Source organism: Siniperca chuatsi, linkage group LG12 (genome assembly GCF_020085105.1).
Source record: "Siniperca chuatsi isolate FFG_IHB_CAS linkage group LG12, ASM2008510v1, whole genome shotgun sequence".
NCBI classification, from domain to species: domain Eukaryota; kingdom Metazoa; phylum Chordata; class Actinopteri; order Centrarchiformes; family Sinipercidae; genus Siniperca; species Siniperca chuatsi.
In genome coordinates this window covers 11,337,911-11,361,880 of record NC_058053.1, presented here as the reverse complement: position 1 = coordinate 11,361,880, position 23,970 = coordinate 11,337,911, and the positions used below count along the sequence as shown (strand labels likewise).

Genomic DNA, 23,970 nt, shown 5'->3' with positions numbered 1-23,970 from the left:
CGTCAATGTAGACTTTGCGCTACTGTGGACTTGACTTCTGCGAGCAGAATGTGTATCACCGGAGTGTACGAGACAAACAAAACGGGAACCCACTCATAGAAAAACTGCTCCATGGCGGTACTAGAAGTCAAAACTCCACAAGTTACCTTTAAGTAATCACTTTTAAGAGCAGCTACTAGGTGGCTCCAGAAAATATCAGAGTGCAGAAGATTTCATTCAAAAAGTCCTATCCTCTCAAAATACATGGTCAGTAACAAACAAACCTTGGTGTAAACTTGCACTAGACTTGTGTATGAAGAGTAAATATCAAATTACTATCTATATGAAAATGCTTTAGTCTAAGGAGCTGGTTGTAGGCCAGCACTGCAAAAGGCCAGTGCACCAGTGACCCTGGTTTCCATCCAGGGGGTCAGTGTGGACATTGTAGAGGATTACAAGTACCTGGGAGTACACATGGAGAATAAACTGGACTGGGCTAAGAACACTCAAGTGCTTTACAGGAAGGGCCAGAGCCGCCTCTATTTTCAATGCTGAGGATGTTTTATGAGTCTGTGGTGACCAGTGCTATCCTGAATGCTGTTGCATGCTGGGGCAGCAGGTTGCAGGTAGCGGACGCTAACAGGCTCAACAAACTGATCCGTAAGGCCAGTGACATTGTGGGGGTGGAGCTGGACTCTCTGTCAGTGGTGTCAGAGAGGAGGATGCTGGCCAAACTACATGCCATCTTGGACAGTGTCTCCCACCCACTCCATGACGTGCTGGTCAAACAAAGAAGTACCTTCAGCGAAAGACTCATCCCCTCAAAAAGCACCACAGAGCGCCACAGGAAGTCATTCCTGTCTGTGGCCATCAAACTCTTTAACTCCTCCCTCTAAGTCAGTCAGTCTATATGACCCTAAGTCATTAAACTGGACTTTGGATCATTAACATCACTGTAACACTTGAATTGTGCAATACTCTCTGTTTAATACTGCTGTGCAGTATACCCTGTTTTCAGTTTAAAATTCCCTATGTATTGATATTTATTCATACTTCTATTACTGCTGTGCAATATCCACCGTCTCATAATCATCTTAATAAGCTACACTTAACTTGACAGTACTCATTATTGTACTATTACTTATTACTATTACATTGTATTATACCATACATGCTTATCAACCTCTAAATCCACTTTGGTACTTACACTTATTTTAGCTTTTAAACTTATATCCACTTTGTACTTAATTTATCTTACCTGTATTATAGTGTATTATAGTTTGATTTGCTTAGTACTTCTATTCCTTCTATTCTCAAGTGTCTATTGATGTGATAGTGAGCAGCTGTAATGAAAGTGTTTCCCCTCAGGGATCAATAAAGTATTTCTGATTCTGATTTAATTTTGCATGTTTTGAACAAATCATTACCTACTTGACTTCAGAAATCTTGTTGTTGTTCTGTCAATGACTTGTGAGAATTCAGGATATCAGAGAAGATTTTACATTACATGGCAGACAATTTGTCCAAAGCAACTTGCAATAAAAAGCAATATACAAAATACACATACAGACCTGTTGCATAGCTAGTTCTCAATTCATACTGCACTTCAAAACGAACAGTAAAAATAGTATTTTCTAGTACAGAACTAATTAAATTCACTCTGTTGGTAAGTGACTCACTTGATACAAAAAAAAGAACAGTTCAAATGGTCGGTCAGGAAACAGCTGGTTAATACTTTGTTGCCAAACACTACAGCTTCACATTTGTGCTGTTGAGCTTTAATGACCACACAACCACAGTCGGTAGAAGTTGTTTTCAGTACCACATGGTAACAAGATGATTCAGTTCACAAAAACATTATACACAGACAGACATCAATATAACATGTCACACAGTTAATAATAATTCACAGTATTCCTAGGTAGACGGAGGGATCTGCTGCTGCATGTTCAGAACAAGTTGTATAAATGCAGGGATATATCCTGGGCTTGGGAGGTAGAGTTCAGAATCATATTGCAGAAGGAAAAAAAACTATTCTTGAAGTTTGTTTTGATGGACAGAGACCTGTAGCACCTCCCAGAGGGTAAAAGTTGGAACAGGTAGTGAGCAGGGTGAAATGGGATTAGATATGATTTTGGCTGCTTTTTTGATTATATTTTTGGTGTACAGTGATTCAGTGGGTGGGAAGGATGGAGGTGTTACAATGTTACTCCTGCCTGGAACAGCAAAAACTATAACACTATGCAAGACTATAACACTAAATAAACTGTTGCTATCCTCCATTTATATATTAATCATAATCACTTTTTCATAGGGAATTGATTGTATCTCAACATGGATGGCATTAAGCTCGAAAAGTGTGTGAAGTCTGTTTTGTATCCTCACATCAAAATGTATATGCTAAAAGATACTTTTAGTTAATAATTAATTAATAATAATATTAATTATCCAACATCTTCACTATTGTATGTTGCCATCCAAATTGCTCTCTTCTCTTTCCCTCATTTTGTATCACCCTGCTCATTGCTTTTTTATTCTCACACCAGTCCCTCCCTGCATGTCTGTCTCCTTGTGTTGGTGGTGGTGGTGGCTGTGCAGGTAGGGAATATGAATTACCTGGCAGGCAGGCGGTGTTCTGCTTGGAAGACTGCTGTCAGCATGGTGAGGATGGATGAGGAGAGACAGGAGAGAGATGAGACTGACAGCTCCAGCCAACCTTCATCCATCCATCCACCCACCCACACCTACCTCCCTCCATCCCTCTCACCCTCCCTCAGTGCCTCCCCTAAAATCCTTGGGCTTTTTTCCTGAGAGCAGTTACAAAGAGATCTTTGCCACCACTTTTCTGGCTAAAAATAAAATAGTGAGGCTATCATGGCACATGGGAAAACATATCAAGTTCTAACGATAACATACTACTAAAAGCTACTTCACTAAAAGCAACTGACCAAATATGTAATCTCAAGGAAACTTACAAATATCATCTAGTCAAATAGACATTGTGCTATCACTGTAACTAAAAGGTGTCAAAGGTGCACTGTAACTTGTTGGCGCTTTGCACAAAATGATCATACTGGTTATTAACTGGGGTTTCCTTTGTTGCTGATGAATATCAATCAATTCTGTTACTTCAATGTTTGATGAGTTTTTAAGCTTTGTGTGCATTTTCTGAGACTGTCAGGCTCCATTAACTACCCCACAATGCACTGAGCACTTTATTTAATTTCCTCAACACCAGAGTGGACATCAGTGCAGAAAGGATTTGAAAGGATCTGTGGATTTTGGATTAACAATGCTAATGCAGCGTTGACAGTAGATTTGCTGGACTGGTAAGCAATTTAATGATGCAAACGTTTGCCAATATTAGTTGTTTATGCAACCTATTAGACATCAGTCTGTAACAGCATTGCATTTGCCAACATTTTACAAAGGTTCTGTGGTATTCTCATTGTGCCTGCTCTTGTTAGCCTTTATCACTTTCTACAGACCCCAGAAGAGACTCAGGACCCACTGTGAAGGGTTTACATCCCCAATCCAGTCGGGGAGCAAGAAGGGTTTGGAAGAAATTAGTGGAGAAAACGGCCATTGACACCAAAACTGCAACATGGTGGACAACACAGAAAAATTACTGTAGTTTTAAAAAAAGAAAAGAGGCCAATGTCCAGATACTGATTCACACTGATCCAACCTCTGGTTCATAATACAAGTTATGACCGTTTGAGGTGGTTGTTGACTTAACAACGCTGAAAATCCTTCCATTTCTTGTTTAATGATGCACAGCTCTACAGAAAGAGGTGCAGGTTCATCCAGCAATTCCTAGCACTTTCTTTTCTCTGCTAATCTGAGATTGCTTTCAGTGTCACACCGCACTGAGCCACCTCAGCCTCGTTAGCCATCTGATTGGTCTTCAAGAGTGATAGTGAGGGGGGAGGGTATGTAGTGGATGTTCTTGAAATGAGAATTAAGCTTTTTACTTAATATTTCCCCGATTGTCCTGTTAAATGCTCTCCTGCACCACTTCAGTTGAAATGGGTGTTAATATGTTGAAGCAGGCAAATATACACTCAGGTAGATGCTAAAAGTCAACAATATATATCTAAATGGGAAAAGTGTGCTGTGTCAGTTCACATACGAAACACTGATGCAGTAATGTACAGTATGTACGTAATCATTGAAAGATTGAAAACTTTTATCTACAAACTAGATATAAATATAATGCAAATATATGTAGGTGTAAGAAGCTCATAGTGGGTCTTTAGAATTTTTTTCTGTCAATAAAGTTAGCTAATTCTCACTTGCATGCTATTTTCCTTTTTAAATTGTTGCCAAATTTTGTTGTAGCTTTGTTCCTTTTTACTTGTCCCTCTTCCTGTTCTGTCTCTGTGTCCTCAGTGTGACTCCGATGCCGATAAGCTGAGGCAGAGGTATAAGGCGGAGCACCCATGCAGGGATCCATTAGGCAAAAACCAATTTCACACGGAGCCAATTTCATAAATATGGAGTATGGGCCCACCTTTAGCTGTGCTTGACTAGCTTTTAGAGGGATATACAAAACCATAAACAACGAGCCTGTGCCTGAGCAGTCCTTTAAATGATAGCTGGAGTGTGTGGCACGGACCTAAACACATTAAGCTGTAATTTTAACAATTTAATAATGAACAAAATGAATAACTATTTCATTCAAAATCCAAACAACCCTAATGGAGGGTTTGTGATTAGTTAGAGAAATTTAGAACAGCCTAATAATGCTGTTCATTCAGTGTGTGTAAGGTGTACAATGTGCAAAAGTATTGCTTTAATCTCATTCTCTGTTAGTGTATTTACAATATACCATTATATATATATACCAATATACCACCAATTTACTTTGGCTTGATTTGGTCTTTATTCAATGTTATAAGCACTTGGTAAACGATATTTCAAACAATACCATATACGCAGTTATAATATTGAAAATAAGCATACAGTACTGCAAATGCTGAGCATTATGACTTCCTGTCAATGACAATCTCCTCCTAACTACCCCAGCTTCTCCTTATCTAGTCAGACTTTCTTATATATCTCATTTTAAAAATGTTCATTTATACAGCACCCTTTACCTTGTCATTCACCCACAACCACATTTCTACACCAGTGGTGGCAGGGCTGCCATGCAAGACTTGCTGATCAGTTTGTATTGCTTATTGTTCAACCTGGTGGTTGGTGGTTCCATTTCCAGGTAAACTGTTGAGTCCCCTGGTGAATCACAGACAGAGGTGTCCTTGGTCTTCCCAGATTTGTATTACCCTACTTCCCTTCCATAAGGACAAGACTCATTTTAAGATTGTGGCTCACTGAAAAACGTGGCTATCTCAAATAGTTATGATTATAAAAAAGCTCAGAAATTTGAGTGGGGTGATGAGGTCAACAGAGGAGAGCTTTAAGGGTAAAATTGGATCTCACTATCTGAAGCGGAAGGGACCATCATTCAACTGGACAGACCAAGTTTAAGCTTTGTGCTGGCAATCAGCCACCTCACTGAGAGAAAAAGCTAAATCTTACATTTTATTCTGACGCTGACCCTGAGCTGCTACCTCTCTCTGGAAGTGCTAGGTTGATGAAGATATTTGTTATTGTTATTGTTATAACATTTTTCTACATTATGAGAACTTTTACTTTCTGTACATTTTGCTAATAATACTTACGTACTTTAAATTAAGTGACATTTTCGATGAACTTGTACTTGTAATTAAGTATTTTTATAGTGCAGTATTGCTACTTTTACTTAAGTACTGTATACTTCCTCCACCACTGTCTTTAGGCATTTTGGAATGAAAATAAGAACTCACAATAATAAGTTACCAGATAAACACCTGACAATATGCTAATGCAGAAAGCATTTTTTCCACAACATACACACAAGACAGCACAGCTCCGTCTTTAAAGTACTCACACACTTCTCTTCATGTTTATTTCCACAGTCCAGGACCTATTTTCTCTAAAATGAACTTCTGAGGTTGCAGAGGAATCAGAATATCTGAGATGCAGGAATACTGAATGGCTGAATGCCTGCTGAATGGCAGAGATGCTGCAACATCAAGGTGAGTTGAAACAATCAAGGCAACGTCATGTTTGAAGCCTGCAGCCTGTCAGACTGGCCTCTCTAGTTTGCTTTCTTTCCTCTGAACCAAAACTACAGCATATCTCTTTGCATGACCCTGAAGCCATGCTTCTTCTCAGCTTTTATTGAGGTTTCAAAGAAGATACTTTCCACCACAACGTTCTATTGTGTTTATAATGATCTTTATACACTGGAAGTGGGTCGATCTTCACTTGAATAAACTTCGTTCATATCCAAAGGTCCCTGTTTTCAATGCTCACTCTCTTTCTGCTCCAGACCTCATGACATAATTCCTTGATCTCTCATATGAATTGTGAAATTGAAAGCTACGCAGAGGAACAGCCTATACTGTAGCTTGTCATGATGTTGTTCCTGGGCAGGCAGGGTCTAAAACATGACCTCACAAAAATGAAGAAAGAGCTTCTGTTAGGTTCAAATGAGGCTCTTATTAGTCAGTGCTCAATGTTTTTGGTGGATTAAAATTAAAATGAATGCACATTTACAACACCCTGCGTACTACTGCAGATGTAGAAGTTAGATTAAGGAGTGTTGGCTAATTGCCCTTAGGTCAGCTAATCAATACCGTCTGTTACTATGCTATCAAGATCAGAGCTTCCTCCCAGGTTCCTCCCAAGTTGTTATTTTAAACAAATCCATATACTTCATCATTTGTTGCCTTACAGTGCATTACAATAGGCTTTTACTGAATGCCACTCATAATTATTTAATGTTGTTTAATTTGATAATTTAAGCCATCACCTCAGACAGCTCTCCCCACACTGAATATACAGGGAAATGAAGACAATCCCTATAATTACACCTGCAAATCCAAGAGCACAGCTGTGTTCAATCAGCAGTCATGCTGAAGGCCTCTACAGGGGAGCAGATCCAGATGAGTGAGGCTACAACTCTCATACTTTCCTGTTTTACTTACTCACACATACAGCACAGTTTGAAGCCTGATCAAACTTAAGGCCTGGAGGATGGTGCATCCCAAACTGTATACTCCTGTGTGTTTCCTGTGACACTTGCCTAGCTTGGAACTGACTTCCAGGGCACGGTGCGACTGCTGATCCAGTATTTCACAATTGATAAAATTGCCCTCGGGAAGATGCTACAGAGCCGCTGCAGTAACCAAGAACATTTACAAAAAGTCTTTCATACCAAAAACTTTGCATGTTGTCTTATTTATTAATGCATGTATTGTGATTTTCTAGGATGTCTTTGTAAACTAACCTGTGAAGCCGAAGGCTAATTTCCACATTTGTGGACAATAAATATTATTATTATTATTTGATAACATATTTATCACAATTTAATTTTAATTATAATACTACTGATTAAACCATATGGACATTATTGCACATCATCACTTTGCCCCTGTGTTATACAGTATATATTGCCATTGTTGTGTGTAAATAATTCTCCAATTGACCTTTGCGATGGTGGCAGTTGTGGCTGCTGAGTCAATGCAAAGCCTCTTCATAGTGAGAAATCAGCCACAGTGGAAGAAGGTGGGGCTCTGCACATTTCTGCTCTGAAGAGATGTCCATGTCCACAGCCATTAACTGAAAGCAGAGCATCTCTGCTCGGGGGGATAGCAGGGGGGAGTGGATGTGAGCAGGGGGCATTGAGCTGTGGAGATACTACCAAAATATCATGTTACTGTAAGTGGAAATTGCATGTGAGTGTGTCTTGCATTTGTCCATGTTGGTTTGACTGGAATAAAAAAAACTCCTGTTGAGCAAACGACAGGATAGCACAACCTGAAAATTGGTTAAATGTAAACACATGATATTCTATGTGCATATTTGCACCAAAGTTGTAGAAGAGATTTATAAATAAAAAAAAATAATAAAAATGTACTCTCAGATTCAAAGGGCAAGGGTTATTTTCTTCTAGAGCTGCCATTTTCATTAGCATACAACAATTACAGGGTGAAATCAACTGATGAGGAGGATGAGGAACTTAGTAGCCTTAATAACCAGAAGACAGTGCAGTGCAGACATGCTTATTTTCAATATCACCTTTTCGATCTTCTCATCTACAGTGCATAGCTGAATAGACGAAAATTGTATTTAAAGCACTGAGCATCAAAGACTAGGGTTGAAGGTTTTCCTGTTATTTTTAAATGATTACATCTTAGGAATATATCACTCTTTCTCATTTCTTGCGATAAATGAAGTTTACTTTTAAACACAAATCTGTTGATAATTAATAATAAAATGATTAATTTGTTTTATTCAATCTAACCATCCAACCAGAAGTTATTACTTCATGCAGTGGTAGGGAAGGAAAATCTATTACGAGCAGCCATTTTGGCGTGGTGTTTCTGTGGTTTGAGCATTGTTCTTGTTAGTAGTAAGGTTAGGGCTATCTTACACACTCAATGCTCCACCTGTTGAATGCTGCTCTGGACTCTGATTTGGGGATGGAGTCCTGCATGACTGATTGAGCTACTCAAACTGCCTGCATAGATTCTGTTTACAGATTTTCAAGTCGATATGCTTGTTCTAAAACATATTTTTCCACACAGCTGGACATTAAACTGCCATTTTAGCATCAAAAGTAATTTGAGGAAACCACTGCAGCTGTAAGGTTAATCCAGTTACAGCCGTGCCTAATTTGGTGCATAATACCTCCATACTAGGTTTGCTGTACTGTAAGTATTGTAGAATATTTTAATGTATAATGTACTGTATGCTTATTGTGTTAAACTGTGGGCATTAGCACAGCCTAAATAGACAGCTTTTCCTGCTTTCTGTTAGCTCAGTGTCAGCTCTGATGTTCTGCACTCAAACAAGCGTCCATGACCGGAGCATGGTGAAGTCAGACAGCATGAGTGGCTAGCACTGTTTGAAAGAGCTATTGAGACACAGGAACAGCTTTGAAGAGAGAATGCAGACAAACTGAGCAGAAGTGGAAACGTCACAAAACAAAATCATCCTGTGAAATGCTTCCTGACCTTGTGAAGAAATATGAACACCAATTCTGCCATTGACCCCTGATCCTCTAGCTGTCAATGAATCCCCTCAGAAATGTGGGGAGTTCAAGGTCAAGGGTATAAAACTGCAGAACACTCCACACACTGGATATTTTCCCTCCAAGCAAGGTTACCATGACTGTCATAGAGAGAATTTCTAAAATGACTCCTCCACTTGTTCATTAGATGTGGTTCCAACCAAGTGTCTAAAGGGGCCCATATATAATTTTAAATTGCCAGAAGCTCTCTAGCTGGTTTCCCTTCTGTTTTAAACATGCACACGAACCCCTAATCACACTAACCCTTAAAAACCCAATGCTAATCCTTCTTAAATCCTAAACCATTACCTGCCTTTATTATTTAATTTAATATTCCTGTTCAAGGAATTAGGCATTACATGTTCATACCTTTAGATGTAGTTTTAGATAGAACAGCAGATGCAGGGAACTGTTCATTGTTGGTTTTATTGGATCTTGTGGCTTTTGACACTGTCCGCCACTCTGTTTTATTAGACTGCCCGCATGACTGGGTTGATGTCACTCTTTCTGCCCCTGAATTACTCTGTCAGATTATGAATTCACATCTGCATCCACAGATATCGGCTACATTATGGTGTGCCCCAAGGTTCAATCCTGGGTCCTGTTGTCTTTTTTGTATCTTCTGTTGAGCTCTGTGTGTGTCACTTAATTGTTTTGTGGATTAGTTAGTTAGTAGATCTTGAGAGAGAAGTTCAAACCCTGTCTACACTACTTCATCACCTCCACAAATCTGGCCAATTGTTGCATAATGTGGGCGTGCTTGTAGATTCCAACATATAGCCCCTCTTATAGCCTTCATGCACTAGCTGACATTTATTACATTTAGAATTATTTCAACATTTGGCTTTGCTCCATCTTACATTTCAGGCGCCTTATTCTCCTTCAACCTAGGATGGATGTGTTTATCTGTGTTCATGCACACAAATAGCACATATGTGGTCTGGAGAGAGAAAATAGCGGTAGGGAGGGGTGCCACCTCCACTGAGTATTAAAGATAGGGATCATCTGTATTGTAATGAGCGGTAATCAATGGGCATTCTTATCTCATTATGGGTTTTGTTCCCTTACGCAGACATTACCGCTGTGGGCACTACTAACCTGTCATACCTGGTGTCCTCCCTTTGCCAGACATAATAAATGTTATCGTTCCCCTTTGCCAGGGAGTGTTAAATTGAAAATGGCTGACACAAGCTGCCTGGCAATGCATCAGAGAACAGACTACCACCCTCACTGTTTAGCCCTTAAGCTTTCATAATCAAGTGGAAGACACTGGACAGCTAAGAGAAGATGGCATTGCTGTTTCTGCCATGTGCACACGATGAGATTGAATCGAGCGTTGTCATAAATCAACTACAATAAACTATAAAGATGCTCAACATGGTCTGGTTAAAAAATGGCAATGCATTGTGGCTTTTTTGAGTAATGCAAGCCTTACCAACAGAGTTAGAGGGATAGTTTAAATGTAGCTCAAAAACAGAGGAGAGGCTAAGGAGCAGACTTAACAGTAGCCTATGGTGACATATTTACTTGGCCTAGATTCATATCTAATAAGCTTAACGAAACCCAGTTATGCAACAGAGCCAATGTTAAATGTTTAATGTTGTGTTGTGAACAAACTAGAGAGACCTACACTCATCTTCAAATTAGTTCATCTCATACAAAGCATTTGCAGTTTAGAATGACTTATTCAAGCTTTCTTCTTATGTAACCCTCTCCTAGTTGTCCTCTGAATATAAACTGACTGAATCAATCAATTTCAGAATCACGTCATACTGGGCTCAGGCTTATCCTCCAATATGCCATCTGCTGAATGACTTTTACAATGTTGTTGTTATCATTAATTATGCAATGTGAGTCGGACTACAGCTGCCTGATAAGTTAGAAGTTTTCCTCCTATAGTATATCTATGAGGCCTGTCTCAGTGGGAGCTCTTTGGTGATATGAGCAGCACTGAGCAATTGTTCCTAAACGTCTTTAATTAGCTGCGAGTATGCCAGCTCTATTCATGTAGCTTGTCTAGCTAGTCCCACACTTTAAGGAACCCACTCAGCACTCATCTGTGCAGATCACGTCCCTAGGGCTGGAGAAAGACAGTAAGGATAAAACACAGAGGTCCAGCTTGGTGGGAGAGCTTTTGATGAGCCTTATAATCCAACAAAATCTGTCATTTTCATGACAGGCCTTTTTGATTCTGTTTTTGAGGCCCTTTTTTGCCTGGGTGTGTGTGTCTGTGTCACTAAAGGTGAAGTGGCAGAAGATGAATTGCTTTGAGACTAATAAAGCCCCATGGTTTCTTAGGAAATGTGGCTTAAGTGCTTCTGCTTTGTATAATGTGCTTTTGTTGTGTCAGTCTGTGTTCAGAGTTTGACTTTATTCACATTCATCAACAATCATCCACTAACCCTGCCCCGATCAAACAGGAAGATGACACAGTTGCTGCGGGTGCAGAATTCAAAAGAAATCTACATTAAAGAACTTGTTCCAATTATGTTTGAATATGTAAACCACTTTCAACATTGATCTCATCCACAGTAATCTTTCAAACTCATCTCAGTGGGGTATAATAATTTATGTGAATATTTGTGATTTTTAAGGTCCAATCTGTGATCCAGATGTATACAAAAGAGTAACCCCACAACCAAAAATCAAAACACAGCATTGGAAACTGCTGTCACTGACAAATGTATTACATTTAGAAAACCTAGTTGTGTGTCAAATTATAAATTATTAATTTTCTATGTATATTAAAACACTGGATTATATACGTGGATTGGATTGTGTATATGCATCATTTTAATGTCGTAGCTGACAGAGGTAGAGCTAATTTTAACAACTTTTAATACTGTTGGGCAGTTATATCTATAACAATGCATTATTATAAAGTGATTTGACCCTGTGAAATGTATTAGAGTAGAAGTACAAAGTAACTGGCAATAGAAATACTCAAGTACAAGTACCTCTAAATGTAAATACTGTACCTGAGTAACTGTACTTAGTTACTTCCAACACCGATGGCAAGACTATCAAGCTGTGTCAGATAGAGTTGGACATTAAGGAAATTAAGATTCAGAGACATGAGGACATCTCTAACTTTTGCCTTTTTCTTTTTTCTTTTTTTCTATTGCTCTACTCCAACTTAGAATACCACACGGTATTGAAATATGCAAGTATGCAAGTTATGTGTTTGTGCATATAAACCTGATTTCAGTAACAAGCCCTATCCCAGTTTCAGTAACCATGAATATGTGAGTCGGAGTACTCTGATAGAAACTGGCACAATGTGGGATGTAAAAACCTTATACAGGTTTCTGATTAGTTTTGCCATGCACACAGGTAGGTGTGTCATCAACCCAAGTTTGCAGTTAGTAAAATCGAAAATGTGATGGTACATGATACAGACAGGATTTATTCACTGCAATCAAAGTGAAAGTCTGGTAATGCAGGTTAAATTGGCTGCTCATATTTTTCTTTAGTGGTGATTAGATGGAGAAGCTAAAGGCAGCTGTGTTCAGGCAGCCAAAAACTAAACTGCTGAGGTAACTCAGTACAGAAATACAAAGGCTAGATGCAGATGGGACAAGACATTGTTGCAATGACTGCAGACAGTTGTAAACCTGGATAAAAATAGAATCATATAATTAAGGATATGAATAACCAGACTTCTTATTTTCTATAAACTTCACATCCCAAATATGTGACCCATCTCCATGCAGGACCCCAAGAACCAGCAAAAGTTGTTCATGCAACAGCAAGGATAATCTCTCACTGGCTTCCCATGTAAGATCAATGGAAGTAGCACCACTACTCATTATATGTTAATGTAAATGTCATCACTGGATAAATACTAATTGAACAGGTTCATTTCATTACTCATTCTTTTTTACGAGTGGTGGTTATCATTAGCAGGCTTGTAAAGACACATTTGCTAGTAAGCCACAGGTAATATGTTAACTAATCCTGCTCGTCCTCCAGTTTAACCCACCTATTGCTCCTCCTCTTGATAGAAAGACCAATCTTTAGCTAAATACGTTATCTGTTCCTTGTGAGAAAACACTGAGCAAAAGGCAACTGAGAGAAAGACTGGAATGTTTGTCTCCTCTTTATCCTCCTCCTTTTGTTTTTTAAATTTAGAACTTTATACATTTTTTTTAACAACAGTGGAACCAGTGGAAAATCATGAATGTTTTTAACTTTGCCTACGTCTACGGTTTTGCTCTATCAGGACATCTTGCCATGTATTATCACTTTGCATACAACTGGTATCAGTATCTGTACCGTTCTCTGTTAAGTCACTCAATGCTGGCAAAAGCAGCCTCAGTATGATATCAAAACAACCAGATACCATTGATTGATAAAAGAAAAATGACCCCCCCCCCAAACTAAAGCACCACTGTCATTATTGGTTTATAGTACCGCCCCTCCCAGCTCTGTGAATTGCTCAAGATCTTCTCTAATTGCTAAATGTACTTGTAAACTCATGCTGGAGTGCAGAATGGTTAGAGGCTTTAAAACATAATCCTACAATACTGTGAGTAGAACTTTCCCTGGTGCATGTTGGAGAGCTTTTCTGTGGGTTTTAGCAGACTACATAGGTTTTCTCTAGCTGCACAGTCTCGTGAGTGTATGTTGGGGGATGGGGGGCAGCGCACCTTATCTTCTATTTCTATCATTCTAGACAAAACCTGCATTACAACCTTCCTTCACAGACCGTGCAGGAAATCTTCCCTTCATCACTAGAATACCAACACCAATCCACCACAATATTTAATTGCCACCTCCTCCGTGCTAAACAATGGGTGTGATTGGAGCCTAGTGAAAGTTTTGTTATGCTGATTGCAAAACATACTCTTTAAAGCCCTCATTCTCAAAGTCCTCCCTATGGAACCTTGGAAGTAAAAACATAACAAAGGGGAATTTGCCATCACTGCCGTTTCTCTTGCAAAGTGTTTCTAATTGTACGTTAACACGGAAGTAATTCAAAAGGTGTAATTTAAGTGGGCCCATCAAGCAAGCTTACATATGTGGGGATTTAATGTGATTCAGGGGTAGAGTAATTAGTGTGTGAGGCTCAGATTCTTCATTGTTCAGAAATAAACAGATATCCTTCCATTTAGACCAGCCAACTTCTGATAATCAGAATTTCAGATACATTCATAGTGAACAGACCCTGAAAACCTCAGTCCTATAAAATCAGTGGACAGTGTTGCACCTGTGATGAACTGCAATTGGCTGCAGTGGTTACATTAACTAAGCAGCATTTCAATATTGTAGCTGGTTGAGGTGGAACTAATTTTAGCTATATTAGCTTCATAGTCTTGCGCAGGTTAATCTCAACAATGAAATCATAAACCTGCAGTGCGACACTTTTGTCTCCCCCTTCTGGCAGTGAGAGTAATTACACAAACACTGTCAAGACTGCTTATGACGAATGCCCACAGTGAGCTTAACCCCAGACTCGTGTTCAGAAATAGTTACAAAAATATTATACAGATATTTTGCAAACCTGTCCAAGATCAGTAACGTAACATCTGTGTCTGCTCTCAGTCCTTTCTCTTTTCTTAGGCTCTCCAACTAGGAAAAGCTACACCACTGATATCCGTGTTTGTCCTTGCCATTGATCGCTTTCTTTTTTTGACTGTAATCCTTCCTCTGAACACTGAGTTTCTTCTTTCTTCTTAGGTTTTTCCACCATAGGCTCTGCCATACTCCTAGTTGCTTTAGCCTACTCCGTCCCTACGGTTGCTCCAGAGCCATGTAGAGAGAGACTTGCGTCATCTCTATTCAAGTAAAGTCGCCACAGACACCAGATTCAAATACAGAGAGATTAACATGGCAGTGATAGGCTTAATCAGCATTGTGTGAACTCGTCTCGATGTTCATTTATATGTAAAAGTCCCACACTCCAGCTTTAACTACAACCATCAGTTAAATACAGTGGAGTAAAAAGTACAAAAGTATTCCCCTCTGAAATGTAGTAGAGTGAGTAAAGTGGCAGAAAATGGAAATACTCAAGTAAAGTAAAAGTATCTCATAATTGTACATATGTACAATACTTGCATAAATGTTCTTACATCCCACCACTAGATATCCGTGTGTACTGACCACTTTCTTAGTGAATTGTTCCTGTTTACATGTGAATCAGTAGCTAAATGGCAAATAACCAATACCACTTTATTTAGTATTTTTTGTGTCCCATCAAATTAAGTGGTGTATCTGTGTACCCAATTGGCAGGTGGCTACTGAGTTTTTAATGGTAATGCGCCATTCATATTGATGAATAACATGAACCAGACACAACTGAATTATCAGAAAATATTTTAATAATTGTTACATTAACAATAATATTCACTTTTATAATTAGCTAACAAAGGCACACCATATGGTAGCCATCAAACCAGTAAAATTATATATAAGGTTCATCAAATCAATCACAGAATGCCAAACTTGTCATCATCAGCAAAAGGCTAATGAGCCAACTGACTGGCTTGCATTTACATGTTAATATGATGTGGACTTGGGCCCTTACAGGAATTAGCACTCGAAAACCTTTTTTTTCAATTGCATGACATGGAGGCAATGCTTTTTTCCTCAGGGTTACATATATGTGAAGTCTATCCATTATTGGAGACAGGATATCAGAATCAGAATCAGAAATACTTTATTGATCCCCGAGGGGAAACTCTTTACGGCAACAGGCAGCATGCAGGCTGGCGCATGCGCACTACTATAACTCACTGTAAATGATTCTAAAACTCATGAGGTGAATAGAGGCTGTCAAACAATAGGTGACTGTGTTGTAGCAGCATGGAAACACATTATGGCAATCGTTTCTTTACAGATGGCAACCCAAAGCATTTGATGGCCTGGGAAACAATTTAGATGCACAATCACTAATGGCATGAGATACTATTACAGCTAATGGGGTGGTGTCTTGCTGTCAGAATGGTATTTACCACACACTGAAACAGTGCAGATGAAGAGCTGAGCCTCTGTGAAGCATTAAGAACACTTCCTGGACTGATCCTACTGTATTCTTTAAAGCTTGAAAGTATGTGTGTGATTGTGTGTGTGTGTGTGTGTGTATGCTGGCTGGATATTAAACTCTGGCACGTCAAGGTATGCAACACATGCTCATATTACATATTCTGATATACACTACTACAATCCACTTTACATACATCTATACTGCTTTGTAATTGAAAATTAATGCAAAAACACTTGTTTTTTTCATAAGTAAAACTTTATTTTGATATACCTATTATTTATATGGGCTATTTGTGCACACTTGCAAACTTGACAATTGGCCTCGAACAACTATGTGACTCATCCCACAAGGATGTACTTACTGTCTTCTAAGCCCTGCTTGCTCCTCACCTCCATAAATAATTCATTTAGCACAGCATGACAAACGCATGTCAATTAGCCAGGTTTATTCTTTCCACCAATGAAAAACAGCAGGTCTCTCTTCATGCTAGCTAGAGCAATGTAGTGAATTATTTAACATTTCTGGACATGGCTGCTCAGACTACATGGCCTCATTCTTGAAATAAGAAAAAGCAAGAACAACGTCTGATCAAAATTCTGTTTGATTTGAGCAGGTATTACTTTTTTTATTTGTGGGAATAGATTCTAAGTTTGCCTGCTGTGTTGCTGCTGTGATTTACTTTATTTTCCATTACTCCTTTACAAGCTCTTATGTTCTATGTATCAACATTGGCTGCTGAATGTAATTACTGATACTCTTCAAGGAACTGGCGGTCTGAGTGTGTAACTAACAATACCACCAGTAGGCTGCACATTTATTTCAATCAACATAGAAATTTAGATGTTCCTCAAAAAGCAAAAGATGGAAACCAAACTTGACATAAAAACCTATCACATGTGTAAAGGGATAACTCAGTAATTTGTGAGTGAGCACTCAGTAATTTGTATTGAAAGAAAACATTATGGTGTCACAAACAGCCATAGGCAAGCAGACACAGCTGAAACACACTCACATGAGCTACAGGTGTAGACCCAGCTACTATCCAGTCAAAAAGTTCCTTATGTCAACTTACCATAATTTCTACTGTCTGTAATTATGACTGTTCGTGTCAACATCAAAGTCACAGCTGCCAATCCTTAGAAGTGTTACCTTATTTTCAAATGTGTTTGGGTGTTTCCAAAGTTATATAGTGCTTTACAAGGTTTTTGCCACTCATTCATCCACACACTCACACACCAATGGCAGCGAGCTACCACGCAGGGTGCTGGTCATCCATCAGGAGCAATTTGGGGTTCAGTGTCTTGTCCAAGAACACTTTGACATAAATTACACACTGAATCATGGCATATAAATGTCTTAGTGTCCTTAGTAGGCTACCTTAGTAGTCATCACATTGAGTTTTTATGACCGAATGTGACTAATGTAGATTGTATTGTATTGTAATGTAGATGTAGATGTGATAATGTAGATTGGTATGACTGACAAGAACTCACACTTAATTATAAAAAAAACCCCCATGACATTGATGACAAGTGGACTCCGTGCGATAGTGGTGTCGAGTGTCTCTCCAGTGTCAAAGGTGAGGAATTAAAAAATTTGAAATAAATAGTTGACAAAATAATCTCAACTCAAGGTCCACTTACTCATCTGTTCTGGAGCTCATCAGCAGATTGAGTCTGCTCAGATGCCATGGAAATGTGAATGTTCAAACTTTCCATTATTCTGAGCACCTCTAAAGGTGTGTTTAGACCAAACGCGAGGCAAATTTTCGCCTCGTCATTTCTGATTCTCTGTGACATCAGGAGAATCTCAATGCTGATAGGCTTTCGTGACACAGCGTTACATGAATTTTCTGCTCAAGTTGAAACATTTTCAACTCAACTAAACTCACATTTAGTGATAATGTGAGATTAGACAGTTAAAACGAGATTAAACAGTTAAGCCCTGGTGAAACAAAGGGGTGTACTTTCTTAATCACTTTTTTGATTCAAATGATTTTAATTCATTAATTAATTAAATTCTCATTTCATTATTGTAGTCAAAAACTAAATTAGTTATAGATCTAATATACATCTACATCAATTCACATATCATTTTAAAATATTATTTTGTAGTACTCAGTGGGTGTACAGGTGTCCAGGTTTCACAGTATTGTTTTTGTCCATGTTGGATGGAGCAATGACCCCCTAAAAAAATATTAATGGGCCCATTTGACCCCCATCTAGACAGCCCTGCAGGCCTAAACACTGGGTTAAGCTTAGTGGTAGCTTCCTTGAATCACAAAATCACATCACAAAGAAGCATTGTTAGCCAAACTGCAGTCCACAGATATGATCAGCTAAGGCAAAATCTTTCTTCTTTATTTAGAAATTTTGACCACTGGAGAGTGTGCCCTTGTATGTGTGTGTGGTACAGTGTAGATCTGTGACAATAATTTCAAATCTTAGCAAGAATTCTAGTTTCTATTGTTGCACCAGATCCTCTCCTTTTCTTCCTGTCTCTGTAAGGTCATGGAGTGGAGTCGTACAGCTCTGATGAAGTGCAAATCTTTCGTTAAAATTTAACCTTACCAAAAAGTATTTAGAAATATATAGTGTAGATGTTTGGTTGGTTATCAGTTTACAGTAATTTCTTTCATTTTGCTCACCCAAGGTAGGCTCATATAGGAACTAAGACCTTGGTGCAGCAGACCCAAAACAGAACATCAGATATTCATAATAACAGAGTAAGGTTAAATTTAACAATACTACACTTTAATCAAAGTGGGATTTGCAGACATACTGCGTAAGACATAGGGGTCTACCTGGGAGTTATTGTCAGCAGTGAACACCACAAGCAGCCCTGTTGCTTGGTTACTGTGCCTGCAGTGAATCGTGACTCTGATGGCCCTGGGCTGCTGAGGTAGAATAAGCTCAACTGAGCAGGATTTGAGACTTTGCTTATACAAAATTTGATATTTTCTGTGTGTGAGAGGCAGTTGAAGGAAAGCAAAAAAAGTGGATTTTTTCAGTTCTGGCTGACATAACAAAGCATCGTGAATACATTTATATTTCTCACTTGCGCTAATTCTCTATCTTTCTCTCTCACTCTTGCTCTCACATCCTAGGCCAACACCAAAGCCAAGAAAACTGCAATTATACACTACAGTTGTGCTTCCTCATCAATCAATGGCAAAATAAAGTGGATTTTTCATGTAGTTATTCATTCACATTTTGTCCGTGTTTTCCTCATCGTGGCACTTTTTACTTCTTTTCTTACAACATCCCTTGGCTGTATTAATTAATGTAATTCCTACAGAGATAAAACTGTAAACTTATGAATTATTCTGAACAGCACGCTGACATTTTGGGTCAGATGATGACCCCGTGTGTGTATATGCCCTTGTGCCATTTAACACTACAGCTTGTAGAATATTTAGTTATGAGGTGAATGATCCAATGAAGGTTTGCTTTTAACCATGCACCTCCCTCCCTCAATAAATGTCATATTGGTAAACCAAACTGAGGTTTATTACAGTAACTGTGCGATTCAGAGAACTTTAGAATGATGACACCTCATTGGTTTGGACTAGTTCACACCAATCGCATGTTCACTGACAGAGTGTAGCAGTAGGTTGTTTCAAACATCAGTCATGACTTTTGCACATCCAAATCAAGCTCCGACACTTAATTTAGATATGTGTCTCTGAATAATGAAACAATCCTCACGGCTCCTTTATTAGACATAACATCACTACCACTGAATGGTGGTAATGAGTACGGCTCACCACTGAATCTCAAATGAGGAAGAAGCAGTTTTGTCTTCTGGTGGTGAAGTGGGCTTACAGTGACAGTGAGACCACATTTACTATGTAGATAGGAACTACCCCCTCTAGCTTTCTAATCTCTCTTGACTATTCTGTGGCCACAGTAACAGTGGGATGTGCTATTTATGGACCTTGCTATAGGTAGATGCAGTGGATGTTGCTTAATCAAAGAAAAATGCAGAGGTATCCTGAGTTACCTGCAGAAGCTGAGGCAGGAGTGAAACAGTCAAAGCTGGAGGAAGGTTGAAAGGATTTGCAGCCAGATCAATATTAACAGTCGTTGGAGAGTTGCGTGTCTGTAAATGGAACCTGAAGCAGTTTTGATTGCAGGGGTACAAAATAACTTAGACTAACTGTATAGCCCTTTAACCACATTTGCCTTGTGTTAGATGGGTAGCGTATTGGAATCAATTTGCAGTTTATTCCTTTGTGAACCCTTGTACTATTATTTGCCTGAATGGCATGATCATACTCATCATATGAATAACTTCATGGATCTTTAAAGGCTGTTAACAGTAAGGTGTCTATGGAGTTGATGACTATTTCTCATGGTAAGAATGACACTGCCTCTGATTTGACATAACTAATTTGAGTATTGAAACATGTAGGCCTAACATTCTTGACAGTTTCAACCTAGAGTGCGCAGTACCACTTTCTGCACTTTGTTACCCTTTGAATCATAGTTTTTGCTATTTTGTGTATCTACACAGAGGCCTCAGTTAAAGAAAGCTAAGCTGAAGAATAGCGTACGTTTAGGTAACTCCACACTCCATATTTCTGTCAGATTCAGCTGTTTTTGAGGTTTGTGCTTTTGTTGGGAATTCTAAATGCAAAGTGTTGCCATTAATACTTTACTGATAAAAACCCTAACACAAGTATTTTTAAAGTAAACTTTTAAACTACGGGAAAGCACCCTGATTTTGATGCATATCTAGTGCAAACACACTGACATAAAGAGCAGACATCACATGAGAGATAACTTCATTGCGTTTCAGTCGATTGTTACAGAACACAAACATGAAAAGAAACAACAAAATGTAAGAGCGGGGGTTTATTGCTATACTGCATATAGTTAAATGCACTTAGAATGTGTTTTTTTAAAATGCAGAGCAGGTTCTACCATAGACTCAATTTGAAACATACAGTATATACACGCATAAATCCAAATATATTAACAGATCAGTTGTCATCAACTTCAAACTTTAAAGCTAGGGTTCCAGGCTGGAACTCTTGAAAAAAACAAAACAAAAAAACCCCTAACAAATCCACAAGAATTACATTCATTACAGCTACCATATCTACAGTTCTTTAAAAGTCATGCATATAGTACATGTTTACTATATAGTACATTTTCAACACCATTTTAAGCCCAATACAAAAATGTATGATAAAGGAAGAGGTTAAGTGCACATCAACCGACTCACTCAGAGTAGAGCAATCTTGTATCAGGAGAGACTTCAGAGAGGTGAGATCCAAAGTATGTATTGAAATGTTATTGTTATTGTCAATGTAATGTCATTTAATAAAGTTGGTTGCCTTAAGTCTGTGTGCTCCAGCATACTTTGGATCTCTCCTCTAAAGTCTCTCCAGATACAAAAATGTATGAATGAGAACAAATGAACCGTGGCCGCTGTGGTAAGGACTCAGCCTTAAGGGTACGCGCTCTACCAGGCGAGCTGCCGGGACGCCCCTTGTGAAACATTTGGCTGGGTGTTTATCCTCCTCCAGCATGACACTTGTTTTGTCTTTTTAGTAGTTCGGGAAGTTTCCTGTAAGGGTCTGTTTGACCTCTGAACTTCTGAGAAAGATCTGTAGAGCATCTGGTCCACAATCTATTTATTTTTTTTTTAATAACTTTACAATGCGAGACTTTAATTACTATAAGAACTCTTTCTTAATTATTAACATTTGTTAATAAGTTGTTTGTTAATACTTATCTGTAAAGCATTAGAATAAAACCATTTGTTTCCTTTTAAACGGTTGTTGTATGTTACTGTGTTTTGGTCTAGGTATACCTGGACAGACTGCAACTCCTGCCACTAACTACTACTTCTTGACACCATGGGATGGTTACAGAACAAAATTTTTCAAACTGTATCACAAAAATCTGCACCCACAATGGTTTGCTTTTACAAAGAGAACCAAGGGAAACGGAACAAAGCTTTAGCCCTGCTGTTTAGCCCCTCTGTGTTGGCTTTCTTTTTGACGGTAGTGGAAGAGGCTGCCAGTGTCGAGCTCACCCGCATAGCCAATGGCCTCTGCAAACAGCTTCACCACCTAATACACACAGAAAAACATTAAGCCGAAGCCCATCAAGTGTGAGAGGCAGACAGTATGTAAATGTAAACTGAGCACATCACCACTTTTCCCCAGTCACTGGTAGTGTGACATTTACTGACCTGGTAATTGGTGATTAGGGGAACGCCGTGGTCGATAGCCATTCTGCGGATGAGGAAGTTATTCTTCAGTTGTCGTGTGTTGTTATTGGGCAAGTTGACCACCAGGTCAATATCACCCTCGTTGATCAGCCTATAAACACAAATATAGTGTCAGAGATAACATAATCAAATCAATAAATGTAAACTACTTAAAGCACCCAATGCAATATTTGTGAGAATACAACTGAATCAAACAACTTCCTGTAATTAGATAGAGTGGTTCGTACTGTTGATCCCATTAAGAATCAAAACCTACTTCTGCGGCTCTTTGCGGCTTTTAGCTACTTTCAATGCACTGATTTGGTTCTGCAGTCCATACAGTTGAGTCCCAATGGCTTTCACTGACCCCCTTATATAAAACAGTTAGCAGGTTCCAGATTGTACACTACCTGCGCCAAGCACAAAATGACAGACAGCAAATGTCAACCAGTGACTGATGAAGAAAATCATCTAAATATATAGCAAGCCAAAGTGACCCTTAACTTTGCAGACCAAACCAGATGGGTTGGGATGCCCATACTGTTCTGTTTCTGCTGGATGTTAAGTAGGCAATCCTTAGTTTTGTTTGCTGTATGAACTTGTTAAGCCAACAGTATATAAGGGCTCTGCCGTTTGAGAGTTTGTCTGCTTCCTAGTGGTAAAAAATTAACATGCCCAGTTAGTAAGTGTTGGCCTGATTTTCTCTGCATGTAATCACACTGCCAAATAAAAGCTATATCTGTCTCATTTTTTAGGCTACTTGGGTAGTCAGTTACACACACAACTGCCATTCAAATTATTAAAAGAAAAGCAATTCCTGGAACAATATTTGCTTTTTAATGGAGTGAAAAACAAAGTTTAGTTCATTAGAAGTAGGGATGCGCCGATATAGCGGCTGAACATCGGGGCACATACAGATAAATAGGATGACATTCACCGATGGCAGTGGCTGATGTTCATCTGTTGTGTCGTATCAATTTTGCGCTGGTTAAATTTTGTGTTGGTTATTTGTATTTGTTGTATAGCAGGCTAAAAAGGCTTTTGAAGCAGTTGTTTTTCAAAAAAAAAAAATAAATTCATGTGAAATAAGGTTATATTAGAAAGGTTTCATAAATCTATATGACTGAATTTATGCTCAATCCTATAGTGGAATGAAGGGCTGAATGACTATTAAAACAGTTCAGTTATTTTTTTAAAATGATTTCTTTGTTTCCCTGGCACAAAAGGGGAAATAAATAACAAAATAAGCAACAAATAAACATCTTTATCGGCCAAATTGGTATTTTAAACATCTGTATTGGACCAGAAATTTACAAATCGGTATTTGAATTAATGAAATATCTCTTAAATATAATCCACACACACACAGTAAAGCCCTGGCTTCAGTATTGCCTTTTACCATTTGAAGGCCTTTGACAGACAGCAGATGGAATTAGGGCTGAATTTTAATAGAAAATGTGGAGGACAGACAACAACGGCAACAAAGGTCATGTTCTTCTCTATAAAGAGTTGGCCTCTATGCCACCTCGCACAGCTGATGCCAGGCAGCCTTATGTGTGTGTATCTGTGTGAGTGTGTGTTGTTTTGGTCTAGGCCTATTAAATTCCCTTTACATCCTCTTCTTCACCAGCTAATTTCCAAACATATGGTCCAGATGGCTTCA

The 23,970-nt window shown here is 38.7% G+C and overlaps 1 protein-coding gene across 1 annotated transcript in view; it reads right to left on the bottom strand.

Annotated features, from left to right (window-relative positions):
- Positions 1 to 20,926: 20,926 nt before the first annotated feature.
- cps1 (carbamoyl-phosphate synthase 1, mitochondrial) overlaps positions 20,927 to 23,970 on the bottom strand; it is a 52,905-nt gene continuing 49,861 nt past the window's right edge. Inside the window, exons 37-38 of the mRNA XM_044215566.1 lie at positions 22,290 to 22,419; positions 20,927 to 22,167 (exon numbers count right to left, since the gene is read on the bottom strand). Of these exons, the coding sequence (XP_044071501.1) occupies positions 22,054 to 22,167; positions 22,290 to 22,419 (244 nt within the window). The 3' untranslated portion in view covers positions 20,927 to 22,053. The remainder of the gene's footprint in view (positions 22,168 to 22,289; positions 22,420 to 23,970) is intronic.